The 13,616-nt window shown below is 40.3% G+C and overlaps 1 protein-coding gene across 1 annotated transcript in view; it reads left to right on the plus strand.

The window, feature by feature from the left end:
- Nucleotides 1-13,616, plus strand: part of TMTC4 (transmembrane and tetratricopeptide repeat containing 4) — a 52,500-nt gene that overhangs the window by 13,623 nt on the left and 25,261 nt on the right. Inside the window, exon 5 of the mRNA XM_010282278.1 lies at nucleotides 12,442-12,539. Coding sequence (XP_010280580.1) covers nucleotides 12,442-12,539 — 98 coding nt within the window. The remainder of the gene's footprint in view (nucleotides 1-12,441; nucleotides 12,540-13,616) is intronic.

Raw genomic sequence — 13,616 nt, forward strand, 5'->3', positions numbered from 1 at the left:
ATCTTGTGTAGAGCCTGAAGGGAGGAGCTCAAGCTGCAGAGTTTTTTTTTCCTCTGAACCTTACATGATTTGCTGCAGACTGGTGAGCCAAAATCCAGACATTTCAGAGTCAAGGTTTCAGGTCAGAATGGTTCTGGTCTGAGAACTGGTTTTGAAATGCCTGAGTGAGAGTCATTGCTCATCCTGGATGTGCCTTGCTGTGAAAATCATTCATTTGTAAATAGAAAGGTGGGTGAGATAGAATAGACTATTTCAGTTGGAAGGGACCTAAAACGATCATCTAGTCCAACTGTCTGACCAGTTCAGTGCTGACCAAAAGTTAAACCATGTTATTAAGGGCATTATCCAATTGCCTCTTAAACACTGACAGGCTTGGGGCATCGACCACCTCTCTAGGAAGCCTGTTCCAGTTTGATCAGCCTCTCGGTGAAGAAATGCTTCCTAATGTCCAGTCCGAACCTCCTCTGACACAGCTTTGAATCATTCCCACGTGTCCTATCACTGGATACCAGGGAGCAGAGATCAGCACCTCTGTCTCCACTTCTCCTCAGGAAGCTGTAGAGAGCAATGAGATTGCCCCTCAGTCTACTTTTCTCCAAACTAGACAAGCCCATGTCAGCCTCTCGGTGAAGAAATGCTTCCTAATGTCCAGTCCGAACCTCCTCTGACACAGCTTTGAATCATTCCCACGTGTCCTATCACTGGATACCAGGGAGCAGAGATCAGCACCTCTGTCTCCACTTCTCCTCAGGAAGCTGTAGAGAGCAATGAGATTGCCCCTCAGTCTACTTTTCTCCAAACTAGACAAGCCCATGAGGTCCTTAGCTGCTCCTCATGGGACATTCCTTCCAGCCCTTTCACCAGCTTTGTTGCCCTCTTCTGGGTGCATTCAGGCACCTTAACATCTTTCTTAAATTGTGGGGCCCAGAAATTCACACAGTACTCCGGGTGAGCCCACACCAATGCTGAATACAGTGGGATAATCACCTCTCTTGACCAGCTGGTTATGCTGTGTTTGATGCACCCCAGGACGGGGTTTGCCCTCCTGGCTGCCAGGGCACACAGCTGACTCATATTGATCCTGCTGTCAACCAGCACCCCCAGATGCCTTTCTGCAGGGCTGCTCTCCCACCACTCCTTTCCCAGTTTAAACTTGTGCCTGGCATCATTCCATCCTAAGTGCAGAATCCAGCATTTGAGCTTGTTAAATTTCATCCCATTAATCATAGCCCAATGCTCCAATCTATTTAGATCCCTCTGCAAGTCGTCTTGTCCCTTAAGAGAGTCAACAGCAGCTCCCAGTTTGGTATCACCAGCAAACTTGCTAATGGTGCATTCCACTCCTGCATCCAGATTGTTGATAAATATATTGAACAGAACTGGCCCTAGATTTGAATCCTAAGGAACACTGATGATGACTGGCTGCCAGCCAGATGTAGCCCCATTCACTACAACCCTTTGAGCTCTGCCCTTCATCCAGTTCTTCAATCCAGTGCACTGTGAACCCGCACTGGAACTGAGGTTAGACTAACAGGTCTGTAGTTCCCTGGGTCTTCCGTCATGCCCCTTTGGTAGATTGGAATAACATTGACTAGGTTCCAGTCAGCACCAGCACCCCCATATGCCTTTCTGCAGGGCTGCTCTCCCACCACTCCTTTCCCAGTTTAAACTTGTGCCTGGCATCATTCCATCCTAAGTGCAGAATCCAGCATTTGAGCTTGTTAAATTTCATCCCATTAATCATAGCCCAATGCTCCAATCTATTTAGATCCCTCTGCAAGTCGTCTTGTCCCTTAAGAGAGTCAACAGCAGCTCCCAGTTTGGTATCACCAGCAAACTTGCTAATGGTGCATTCCACTCCTGCATCCAGATTGTTGATAAATATATTGAACAGAACTGGCCCTAGATTTGAATCCTAAGGAACACTGATGATGACTGGCTGCCAGCCAGATGTAGCCCCATTCACTACAACCCTTTGAGCTCTGCCCTTCATCCAGTTCTTCAATCCAGTGCACTGTGAACCCGCACTGGAACTGAGGTTAGACTAACAGGTCTGTAGTTCCCTGGGTCTTCCGTCATGCCCCTTTGGTAGATTGGAATAACATTGACTAGGTTCCAGTAAGCAGGAACCTTCCCAAACTCCCAAGACCTTTGGTAGATGATCAAGAAGGGTCCTGCCATAACATCCGCTAGCTCCTTCAGTACTCTGGGATGAATCCCAGATTGTCTCCACCACCAGTATCCCTACAAAGTTGACCTCCAGCCTCATAAACCAGCTGTGTTTTACCTTGTGTCCCTTATGTATGTGGTATTCTCAGGCTTTATTGGCTGAACCTCTAGGAGTTTTCCCTGCTTTGCCACCTTAAGCATCTAACTTGGGCATGCAACTTAAAAGTCTTCTCTCTCTGCTCCTTCTGTGTTTCCTTCTCTGGAAAGAGATAGACTCTTTTTGATGGCCAGTCAGACGAATAGCTTATCTTAGGCACTTGCAGTCATCTTCTAGAGGTACCAGAATCTCTCAGTTGTGTAGAAGCTTAGAGGACCAGGCTTGTAAATTAGGGTGCATTTCCATTGTCACTTCAAGTGGGTGGAAGTGCAGACAACTGCTAAAATGGAGCAATCCAGCTTCCTTTTATCATAGATCATAGAGCGAATTAGGTTGGAAGGAAACTTTGGAGGTCATCTCTAGTCCAACAGCTTAAAGCAGAGTTAACTTCATAGCTCAGATTGCTCAGGGCCTTAACCAGGTGAGTTTTGAAAATCTTCAAGTATGGTGGGGGGATGACACATGACCAATTCGCCTCAGCCTCTTTTCCTATGTTATATTCTTCAGCCTCCTAACCGTCTTAGTGGTTCTTTACTGGATTTCCATGTGGTTGATGTGTTTCTTGTGTTGGACACCACACTGAAGACAGTACTCCTGATGTGGCCTCATAAGAGCTGAGTAGAGAGGAACAACAATTTTCCCTGACCTGCTGGGTATGCTGTAGCTAGTACAGCCCAGCATGCATTTAACCTTCTTCATTGCTGCAAAGGCACACTACTGACTCATCTTCAACTTGTCAACCAGGAATGCCAGATCCTTTTCTGCAGAGCTGCAGTCTAGACAGTCCCCAGCCTGGACTGTTGCATGGTGCCATCTTTGGTTTTCATGAGGCTTCTGTCAGCCCATTCCTCCAGCTTGTCATGGTCCCTCCAACGGCAGTCTTGTTCTCCACTGTACCCATGTATCCTCTAGCTGAACCCCACCAACCACCACAAACAGTTTTATTTTCTGCCTTTGCCATAATTCTTTTGCTTTGGGAAGGGAGGTTGGTCCAACGCATCAGGCAGCTCTGTGAACATTAGTGTCTGTATAGGAAAGCATAGTGTCTGTATTGGACGGGGCAGCTACAAAGAGAATAGAGGTTTTCTCTTCACAAGGAGCCACATGGAGAAGACAAGGGGCACTGGATGCAAGTTTCACTGGGAGAGGTTTCACCTTGATATAAGAAAAAAATTTTTTACAGTGAGAACAATCAATCATTGGAAAAACCTCTCCAGAGACATGGCAGAGTCCCCATCATGGGAGGTTTTCAAGATGCAATTGGACAGGTAGGTAATCTCATCTATGCTCCCTTTCCCACAAAAGATTGGACCAAATGATCTTTGGAGACCCCTTCCAACCTGGGCTGTTCTGTGATTCTATGTTTGTATGAAAGGCTGTAGGAAAAGGTAGCTAAATACAGGGAAGTGGCTGTAGTAGAGAATGATTTTTCAGTGGTTTTGTTGTATTAAAATAAGTATGAAGTTTTACCCTTTGATGCTTCCATTTTGGTGGTATGAGTTTCCTTCTTTTATGAACAGTTGTTCTAGCCGTTCACAAAGAATAGGATAAATAAGGAGTAAAGACCATTTTATCTGAGTTTAGCTGAGTTTGATTCTGCATAGATTGAGGGAGTCAAAGACAGCAAAAACTGTCTTAGTCCCAAAGGTAAGCTGATCTCACTCTAAATAGAGGTAAAGAACAAGCATTTTTAAAATATACACATATAGTTTAAAGACTTAAACAATGTTCCTAAGCAGCAAAGAAAAAATACCTTTTCTTCTCTCAGAATGTTTTCCTTCTGCTGGCAAATCCACAGGATCCAGAAAGTCTGCGATACTGCCAGTGCACATTGATAGTTCTAGTCCAAGCTAAGAGTTGGTATTACATCACTTTCTAGGTCAGACTAAAATGGTAATTTATCTTAGTGGAATAGTCTTTGTTAGTAAGAAAGAGTGGGAGAAAACAACCAAAACCCATTCTGTGCTTTCCATTGCATCAGGCTTATGTTTCTAATCCAGCATAGCTGCTTTATGATGATCCTGCAGAAAAGTGGGATCTGCCAGTTTGTTCTAACATCCTATTTCCTTTTGTTCTGCTAGATTTTTATATATTAAAGGCAAGTATGACCCTAAACCCTAGGTCAACCGCATGTATCCTTGTTTCTGGATTTGGCTGTCACATGTGTATTTGGATAACACAAATCAGGATTTGTGGACTGCATTTGTGTCGTCTTTCAAATACTGTTACCAAAACATGTTTGATACCGGTTCGCTTTTACTGATGAACTTTGAGCGAGCATCAGGGTAAAACAAACATTGAAAAGCCTGAGTTTATGCTACTGATACGGTTGTGTCCTCAGTAACATATACTGTTTTGTCACCAACAGCATCCCAATGCTACTATCAGACAGATAGATTATTTAAGTCTTCCATAAAGAACCTGACTATTCTTGCAGCAAGGCAATGGTGACATTTGTGTACAGCTGAGTTCCGGAATCTGTTTGTGTTTCACTAGCATAGATGTAGTTGTTGAACTGTCATTCTTGGTCTTCTCTAAAGGAGGCAAAAGTCATAGAAGAGAGACTGGTTAGTGCTTGTTTTCACCTGATGTCTAAGTGAATGAATGTAAGAAATTTTTTTTTGCTTGGGAGTAAGGGCTTATAAAATGTCTGAGGAGGATTTGGGGGTACTGTGAGGAAAGTATATGTAATACTGAAAACAATCAGGAGGTCAGAAACATATCAGTATCAGACTGGAAAACTCCCAAAGAAAAATAATGTTTTTTTTAAAAGCTCAGGATATACTGCTGCTTGTTTGCCTGATGTGGTTTAGTTGTGGTTTTGGTGGATTTTTGGGTAGACAGTTCCTTTTAGCCAGAATCTATAGCAGTAATTTATTTTTTTTTAAAGTATAAGCATTTAACATACTATGTGGGCTATAATTATGTCTTACTGAAGTTCTACAATTCTGTTACTTTTTCCCAATATACAGTTTTTGATGTTACCATCTCTGATAGGATAACATTTATATTTGCAAGGAACTAATCTGTTGTTCTCATTCTGTCCTGCTGTCTTAAAACAACTGTGGGGACAAATCCACTGCATAGGCTTTGGAGACAGCAAGAGCTGACAACTGTTTAGGTATGTTTTGAAGGGAATCGTGGGTTATTAACTTTGCTGAATTTTAATGCAGCTTGCCTGGGAATTCATAAGGCAATTTAAAACTGCTGTAGTATTCGTTTTCCCTTCCTTTGTCTTCAACTTTGACAGTGATCCAGTTGCACGTATTTGCCATCTGCATTGGCAATCTCTGAGTGATGTAAAATGATGAGTACATGATTTGCTTCATGTGAATAATATTGGCCTGGATATTAAACAGGGAATCAACTGTTTGCTCATATGCTACGACTTCTAAAAATGACTTTGATCTGGTTGTGTGTTTCTGTTTTGTTTTGTTCTGTGTAGTTGCCCATTAGTCATCTACTAGTTCATTGCTAATTTAATAAAGCATGTGAAGTAGACTGTAGTGATGAGTTTTGTGAATATTGGAGGCTGGTATTATGGAGGTTTTCCTATAGATTGGAAATGTTTAGGTCCCCTGTGTGAAAGAGATCATTTTTACGGTATGGGGAATTTGTTAGCTATTTTGCAATTGGTCAAGAGGTATTTACTATTATTAAATATGTGGACTCTGATTTTTCAACTGTGTGCCCTACTATTCATATTTGAACACGTTGTGAGGGAATAGTTGTATGTGGAAAACCTAATAATTTCAATGTTTTAGTGGGCAAAGGAGAAACAGTAACCTTTTTTGTAGAATTAGTGCTAATTTTTGCTTGTCCAATGTGGTCTAATTCCGGGATAGATGATCACTTTACTGTAGCCTATATGTAATGAGTTTGAGATGCTTGGATATATTTAGGAATGGCATTTGCTATTGTAATTTCATTATTAAGTGAAACACTGAGCTGCAGTAGTATGTACGTTTGGAGACACATAAGGAGATCTCAGGCTTAAGTTATTTCGAACAGTGGGTTCTTATGTGATCTTTTAAGACTAGGTAATTCTTCCAACTTTGCTTAGCAATTCACAAGCAGGGAAATCTTAGAGCTTGGTTAGATGAGTATTTGTAGTAGTTTAGTTGGACGGTAACATCCCTGCAGGCAAGTCACATCAATGGAATATATGAGTGTTTGTGATCTATTTCAGTTAAAAATTAAAACTTCCTGCAGGAGCTCAATATAACTTAACTTTGCTTTGACTTTCAAAGGAGTAGGTGCTTTCACAGAATCAATTACTGGGATTCACCTGAAGATGGTGTTTTCTTAAACTGCTCCAAGCTGTCACCTGGCTGAGCCCTAAGTTGCTCAATTGACTTTGAAGAAGCAAATGCTGAATGCCTAGATGTCTGAATTGGTAATAATTGTTTGGAATTTTGTTAGTTAGTCTTTAAAGTAAGACTAAGCTTGGTATTCTAAATTTATTTTCTTCATATCCTTAACTTCTAAGGAATTTGTTTTCATTGACTTGTGGGTTTAGGACACTGTAAAATAAGGTCTCCCAAAATATGATTAGCATTTAGGAAGACAGAGTTGAGGTGTATCGTCAATGTGCTGCTCATAAATTTAGTATCAGTCAATTCCACACTGCAGAACACTTTGTGTATGCATCCATGCTCTAGGAATGCTTATACTTAAGTCTAGTGGTTTAAATGGGGGAGCCCTCATGGCTTGTTTATGTTTTATGTAGGTATTTCGTTGAATCCCCTCAATTTTCAGGCTTAATATACTCCTCAAGAGGGACCATCTGAGCAACCCTTTTTGGTTTTGTATAGAAACACTGTCTTTTTCTAGCTTAAAAAAAAAAAAGCAGCAAGTACTCTGTTTCTTTGGCATGCTTACAATTTTGTCCATCTGTGAGAGTGGCGCAATGCCTACTCACAATATGGTGTATCAATTTCAACCAGGCACAGGTGCCAATGAAAGATTGGTTTCATTTTCTGACACAAGATTTTTCTGGTGGGAAGCAGTGCTGTATTAGGGGAATGTGCTTTGTTAGAGTGATTACTTCTGTTGGTATGTGTGTATCTCATAATAATAATTAGCACTTATGCAGTGCTTTACATTTTCAAATCACTGTTTAAAAAAAATATTGAAGGCATTGCTGAATGATGGTCTTTTGTATCTATTTTTAGACTAATTTACTGAGATTTCTGCATTTGGAGGGGGATGGGTGAGTGTGCATATTGACCCAGGAACAAACACAAGATAAAAAGTTTCTTAATTGAAATACTTTCTCTTTGAAATTTAGTCACTGGTGAATTTTCATAATATTACAATTCTTTATATGACTGTATTGACCTTTTTAGGCTCCAGAAGAAAATAAAGGAATGGGGATTATGGTGTTCAGGAGGAGATCTTGATCACAGAGTGGTTGAAGTTGGAAGGGACCTCTGGGGGTTACCTGAACTGACCTGCTCAAGTGGGGTCACCTAGAGCCAATTGTCCAGTACTGTGTCCAGATGACTTTTGAATGTCAAAAGTCATCCTCCAAGGATGGAGGCTTCACAACCTTTCTGGGTAACCTGTGCCAGTGCTCAGTCACCCTCTCAGTAAAAAAGTGTTTCCTGATGTTCAGACAGCACCTCCCGTGTTTCAGTTTGTATCCATTTTCTCTGGTCCTGTCACTGGGCACCACTGAAAAGAGCCTGTCTCTGTCTTCTTTGCACCCTCCCTTCAGGTATTTATATACATTGATGAGATCCCCCTTGAGCCTTCTATTCTCCAGGCTGAAAAAGTCCCAGCTCTCTCAAACCTTTCCTCATAGGAGAGATGCTCCAGTCCCTTTATCATCTTTGTGGCCCTTCATTGGACTAACTCCAGTATGTCCATGGGTCTCGTGTACTGGGGAGCTCAGAACTGGGCACACTACTCCAGGTATGACCTCATCAGTGGGGGAGAAGGATCCTCTCCCTTAGCCTGCTGGCAGTATTTTGCCTAATGCAGGCCAGGATACCATTAGTCCTCTTTCCTGCAAGGGCACATTGCTGGCTCATGTTCAATCAATCTGGTGTCCACCAGGACCCTCAGGTGCTTTTCTACCAAGCTGCTTTCCAGCTGGGTGGCCCCCAGTATGTACTGTGCCTGGGGTTGTTCCTCTCCCCCTTGTTGAACTGCATGAGTTTCCTACCAGCCCACTTCTCCAGCCTGCTGAGGTCCCTCTGGGCAGTAGCATGACCCTCTGGCGTATCAGCCACTCCTCCCAGTTTTGTGTCATCTGCAAACTTGCTGAGGGTGCACTCTGCCTTATCATCCAGGTCATTAATGAAGATGTTGGGCAGGATTGGACCCAGTATTTTCCGCTGGTGTACACTGGTAGTTACTGGCCTCCAATTAGACTTTGTGCTCATCGCCACCTACTGGGCCTGGCCATTTAGCCAGTTTTCAATCTACCTCACTGCACATTCAGCCTGTACATCCACAGCTTTTCTATGAGGATCTTATGGGAGACAGTCTTCCATAAGATCCTTATTATGGGTCCCTCATTATTTCTCTTATGCTGGGTGCTTTTACCATCTTGGAGAGTCCATGCTTAAGCTTTGCTACACTTCACATGCTGAGACATTCCTGGCATCTGAGACTTGGGATCTTCACAAGAAGACAAACCTGTTTCTGCACAACTTTGAATGTGTGCCTATTGAATGGCATTTGATTATAAAGTTTTTTCACTAGACAATTTCTCCAGTTTGTCAATGGAGTTCTGACTTCTTAGTATGCTCCCTGGCCATTGCATCCTGGCAGCACCTCTGGACTTAATCAACATATTCCTTATTCCGTTATCGAAATTTTTAAAATCGTCTGTTAGAGCCAGATGGAGGAAAGACCCAGTCCAGAACATATCTTTACATTTTTCATAATGAGCTAGACTCTTAAGAGTAGTTTTCCAGCTGTTATTTGTATCCATTCTGTAATAACTTCATGCAGCCCATATTTCTTCTGGTGTATTTCACACTGTCTCCAGTGGTATTCCCATGCCTTCGTGAAATCAAGGTATAGGATGTTTACAAGGTCTGCTTTCATCAGGAAGGCCTGGTTTGTTTTTTTTTTTCTATCCAAGTCACAAATTATACTCTGTTTGATATAAATAGCTAAAACATGTCTTTGGCAAACAAATAATCATAAGCTTTTATGTTTTAGAGGGTCACCTAGGAAATATTTTGTCTAAGTGGGGTTTTTTTCTGGGCAATTTTGACCAGTCAGCTTAGCTTTGTTTATTTAGCTTATCTTTTCATATCTCTCTTCTTCTCTAAAAGTAGGCATGTAAGCATTGTTTTATTATATTTCAAGCTTCTGGATTCTCATGTATTTTTTCATGATTTCTAAGAGGTAACGGCTGAGATTCCAACCCAGGGTAGTAAATTTAACAGTTTAACAATTGCTGTAATTTAAAACGGGTTGACTTCTCTATAAATTCTGTCTTTTAGTTCACTATTTTTGCTTTTGTTCTTGCTCCCGTTCTGCTCATGTTGTGCTTGCCATCTGATTGCAGCTGACCCCTTTGTGAAGAAATTAAGCAAAAAGGCACATAACACTTGTGTTTTCTTGGCATTGTCCATTTTCTTTCTCACTGCGTATTGGAATAACTTCTTTGTGGCTGCTTTTCTTTTTACTAATGTATCTATGGAATTGTGGATTTTGTTCTTTACATACATTACCTTTTCTCATTTCGTAATGTGACCTTTCTCAGTTTGTTTCTGTATGAGTGTGCTGCTGTTACACTTGTCCTTGATAATTTGATCTTGTTCATTTTTTCCTAATTACTCTTCCATTTTGAATCATCAAAGCATTTGTGAATTGACAGCTGGTCTCTTACTATATATACATCCTACTATCTTCTGTGTTAAGATAGTGTGTATTTATGTACTGATGCTGCTTCTCAAAGAAGTGCTTAGTTGTCCTGACTTCTTTCTACCAGAATTTGATTCTGGGAAGAAGAAATCTCTCAGCTAAAGAAAGTATACTTCAGTAAACACAGTGAAGTCCATTGGCTTTGTTCACTGTTCTTTTTACACTTACTAAGAATGACTGATTGTCATTTTGTGAACACAGTCAATTACTTTGCCTTCCATCTTCGCATTCTGTCAGCTAGTTTATTTCTACATTAAAAACAAACAAACAAAACAAAACTGAATTTCAAGAACTGGCTGAACATTCTGCTGTATTGCAGAGTCTGAAGAATTGACGAGTTCCTTCAAAGCATGTACTTAGGACAGATTCCCTTTATTCTTAGGAGGACTCGAAGAAGTTCTTAGATGAATTCCATGAATTTTGAAGCCCCTTCCTCCTTGAATTGCAACCCTTAGTTGTTCTTCTGTATAACTGATGTGAGCTGGAGTTTCCTCATTACACTTTTTTTTTTAGTTGCAATGTTTCTTTAGTTTAGTCATTATGTATTTTGTATTTCCATGTTTAGGTTTAGTATTGTTGAGATGTGTGTGACTTCTTTCCTTCTGAAGGCCCTCTTTTACCTTTATAACATCAGAACCTCTGAAGTTAAGTCTTACTTTGCCTGTTAGGATGTAATTTGGGGTGGAAGGAGAAGGAACAAATGCCTACTAGATATTGCAATGATGAATCTCAAACATGTTAATATTCACTCTGTTGAAGTTTTAAGTCTTAGGTAAGAAGGGAGTGCTAGAAGAAACCTCAAAACCTGTTCTTCTACGTATTTTTATAAAAAATTCTGTTCTCTTCCACAAAAGTAGTCTGCTTCAAAATGAGAGAGGCAGCTAACGTCAGCAGATCCTTTTCACAAAACTTTCAGGTTATGGTTTGTATCTGACTCAACAACATCTGAGTATACTCGTTTCCCTTTATAATCAGTGAAGACAGTGAGCTACTCTTCTGAAAGGTGGATAACTGCACAATTACCTAATTAATTAGCTAACTTAATCCCTAGAGGTGTCCTCTTCTCTCAACAAGGCAGAAAGGAAACCTAGCTTAGTTGTAGGTGCCTACTTCTAGTGAAATTCATCTTCATTCTGCCATTTACCCTTTCCATAGACCATTACTGCATTTCTTTTTAAGTACTGAGAGTCAAACCTGCATTAGCAGTAGGGAAGTATTGCTCTAGAGATCAAGAAAAAGTAGGAAAGGGATTCTGTCAATGAATGTAGAGTTCAACTTTGTTTTTTCACGTGCCAAGTCAAAGATTGATTCTTATGATGCCTGTAGAGCCTGTGTTGCTTGAATCAAGAAACTGCCTCTGAATGAGCAGAGTGCTTCCCTCTGTTGTTTGCATCTGTGGAGTAGAGGTTGTGACAGATATGTTTTTATGTAAAGTACCCATGTACTGTGTGTGTGACAGTACCTTGGCTGAAGTAGGGCTTATTGTTATTTTAGTCTCAGAAATGCCTGCTTGTAGTACCCAAAATCAGCTATGTGGTGCAGTCTTTAAAGACTCTTTCTTTGAGTAGAAGCTGTAGTTATTTGTGATCTCTTAACCCCAGAGTTCCTCACCCTGCTGTAAAACTGCTTCCTGAGTACCAGAACTGCTTCTCTGCTCAGATGCTGAAATTTTTGAGCTCCATGGCATTCCATTGCAGTGCTAATGAAATGAGGTACTTGCTAAATGCAGTAGCCCCGGAGAAGCAGCTCATTGTGCCTTTGTAGATTAGACTACAGTTAAAACAGTTTGCGTGTGTGACACTTCACGTGTAACCATTAGAAAGAATTTCTTGTTTTTGTGGTAGCTTGGAAAAGAGTGGCCAGTAATGATAGAGCTCTAGCTAAGGATGATAAATCTGTGTAAATATTGGTAATTAACCTTTGCAGATGATGAATTATGGAAACTATGTGAAGCTTCTGCCATTCTAATTAATCTGGCTAAAACATCTAGCAAATAGGGAGATTTCTAATGTCTCTGAGAATAGAAAATGACTGTAATAAAGGGACAAATGCCAGCATATTGCAGGAGGTGCCTTATGCTTTTTAAGTCTGTGTATCCAGATCTTGACTGATAGAAAACATTATGACATTAAATGCTGTATATTTTCAAAATTCGAATTTAAAGTTAGATTTCTAACTTTACCTTTAAATGTATAAACCTAATGTTATGGCATGCTTTAATTTGACAGGTAAGGAAGGACATAATTTTTCTATATTCTGGGTGCTGGTGAGTGTTATCCTAGGTGCGATAGCCATGCTGTGCAAAGAACAAGGAATTACAATACTGGTAAGAATCCTTTTATTGACTGAATTTTGACCTCAGCATCTGTCAGGTGCAGTTGTAAAGCCTACAAAGATGAATCTTTGTAATCGCATGCACACCTTTTTGTTCTGTTCAGAAAACTAGTTAACATTGACAAAAAACAGTATTCTAATAGATCTGTCTTGATTGTATCCCTGCCAATCTGTTGGAATTCTTCATTTTATCTTTTGTAAGCAGGTTGCATATTGTTAATTTTTTGCAAAATTTAAAAGATTTACAGTGTTAGTTTCAATTCATATCACATTTGCTGGCCTTGTTTTTGAATGTAATTGTTGAGATAGCAGGCCTACAAACCTCTTGTTAAAGGCTTATGAACAAAGATACAACTGGAGGAGAGTATTTTTGAAAGCTCCACCCTCTTGCTTTTGTGAACAGTGTAACTGGAAGTAGGGCCATTGTTTATGCATTTCTAATACTGAATCTCTTCCTTCTGTCCCTTATTTAAGGATCTGTCTATGCAAGCATATAAAGTTACTGTTCATGTTCATTATGCTCTTGTTTTTTATTACTTCAGTGAAGACATTCTGGTTTGGGTGACCAAATCAGCCACCTGAAATGCTACATCTGTGATTTTTACCTTTCATATAGCCATATATCTTTATAAATAAATCTGGTTTATAGCTTTAACCGACATAGGTAAAGAAACAGAATCAGAAGAATTCTTTGCGGCAAAGACTCTCTTGTCCTTGCTAGAAAAAAAGGGAGAAGAAATTACAGAAAACTTCTTGCTTTAGGACAGTATTTTTTGATAGATATTTGCAGAGTGATGTATTTTCTCAAAGGTGTCTGTAAGGAAAACATGTTTTAAGAATTCTCTTAGAACATGGTGCAATTATTTCCTGTAGTGGTGTGGAGTAATTATTTGAGCTAGCAGACACAGAATTGTTATTGTATCTGGGATTTTTATTTGTTTTCTGTTGCATTGCTAGGACGATTATGTTTATTGTTGTACTGAGGGGCACAGGTCAGAGGGATGAAGGGATAAACCACACATTAAAAAGATTGCTTGTAGGCTGAATGTATTTTTCAGCAGGGTCCGTG

Source organism: Phaethon lepturus, unplaced genomic scaffold (assembly GCF_000687285.1).
Source record: "Phaethon lepturus isolate BGI_N335 unplaced genomic scaffold, ASM68728v1 scaffold6222, whole genome shotgun sequence".
Classification (NCBI taxonomy): Eukaryota; Metazoa; Chordata; class Aves; order Phaethontiformes; family Phaethontidae; genus Phaethon; species Phaethon lepturus.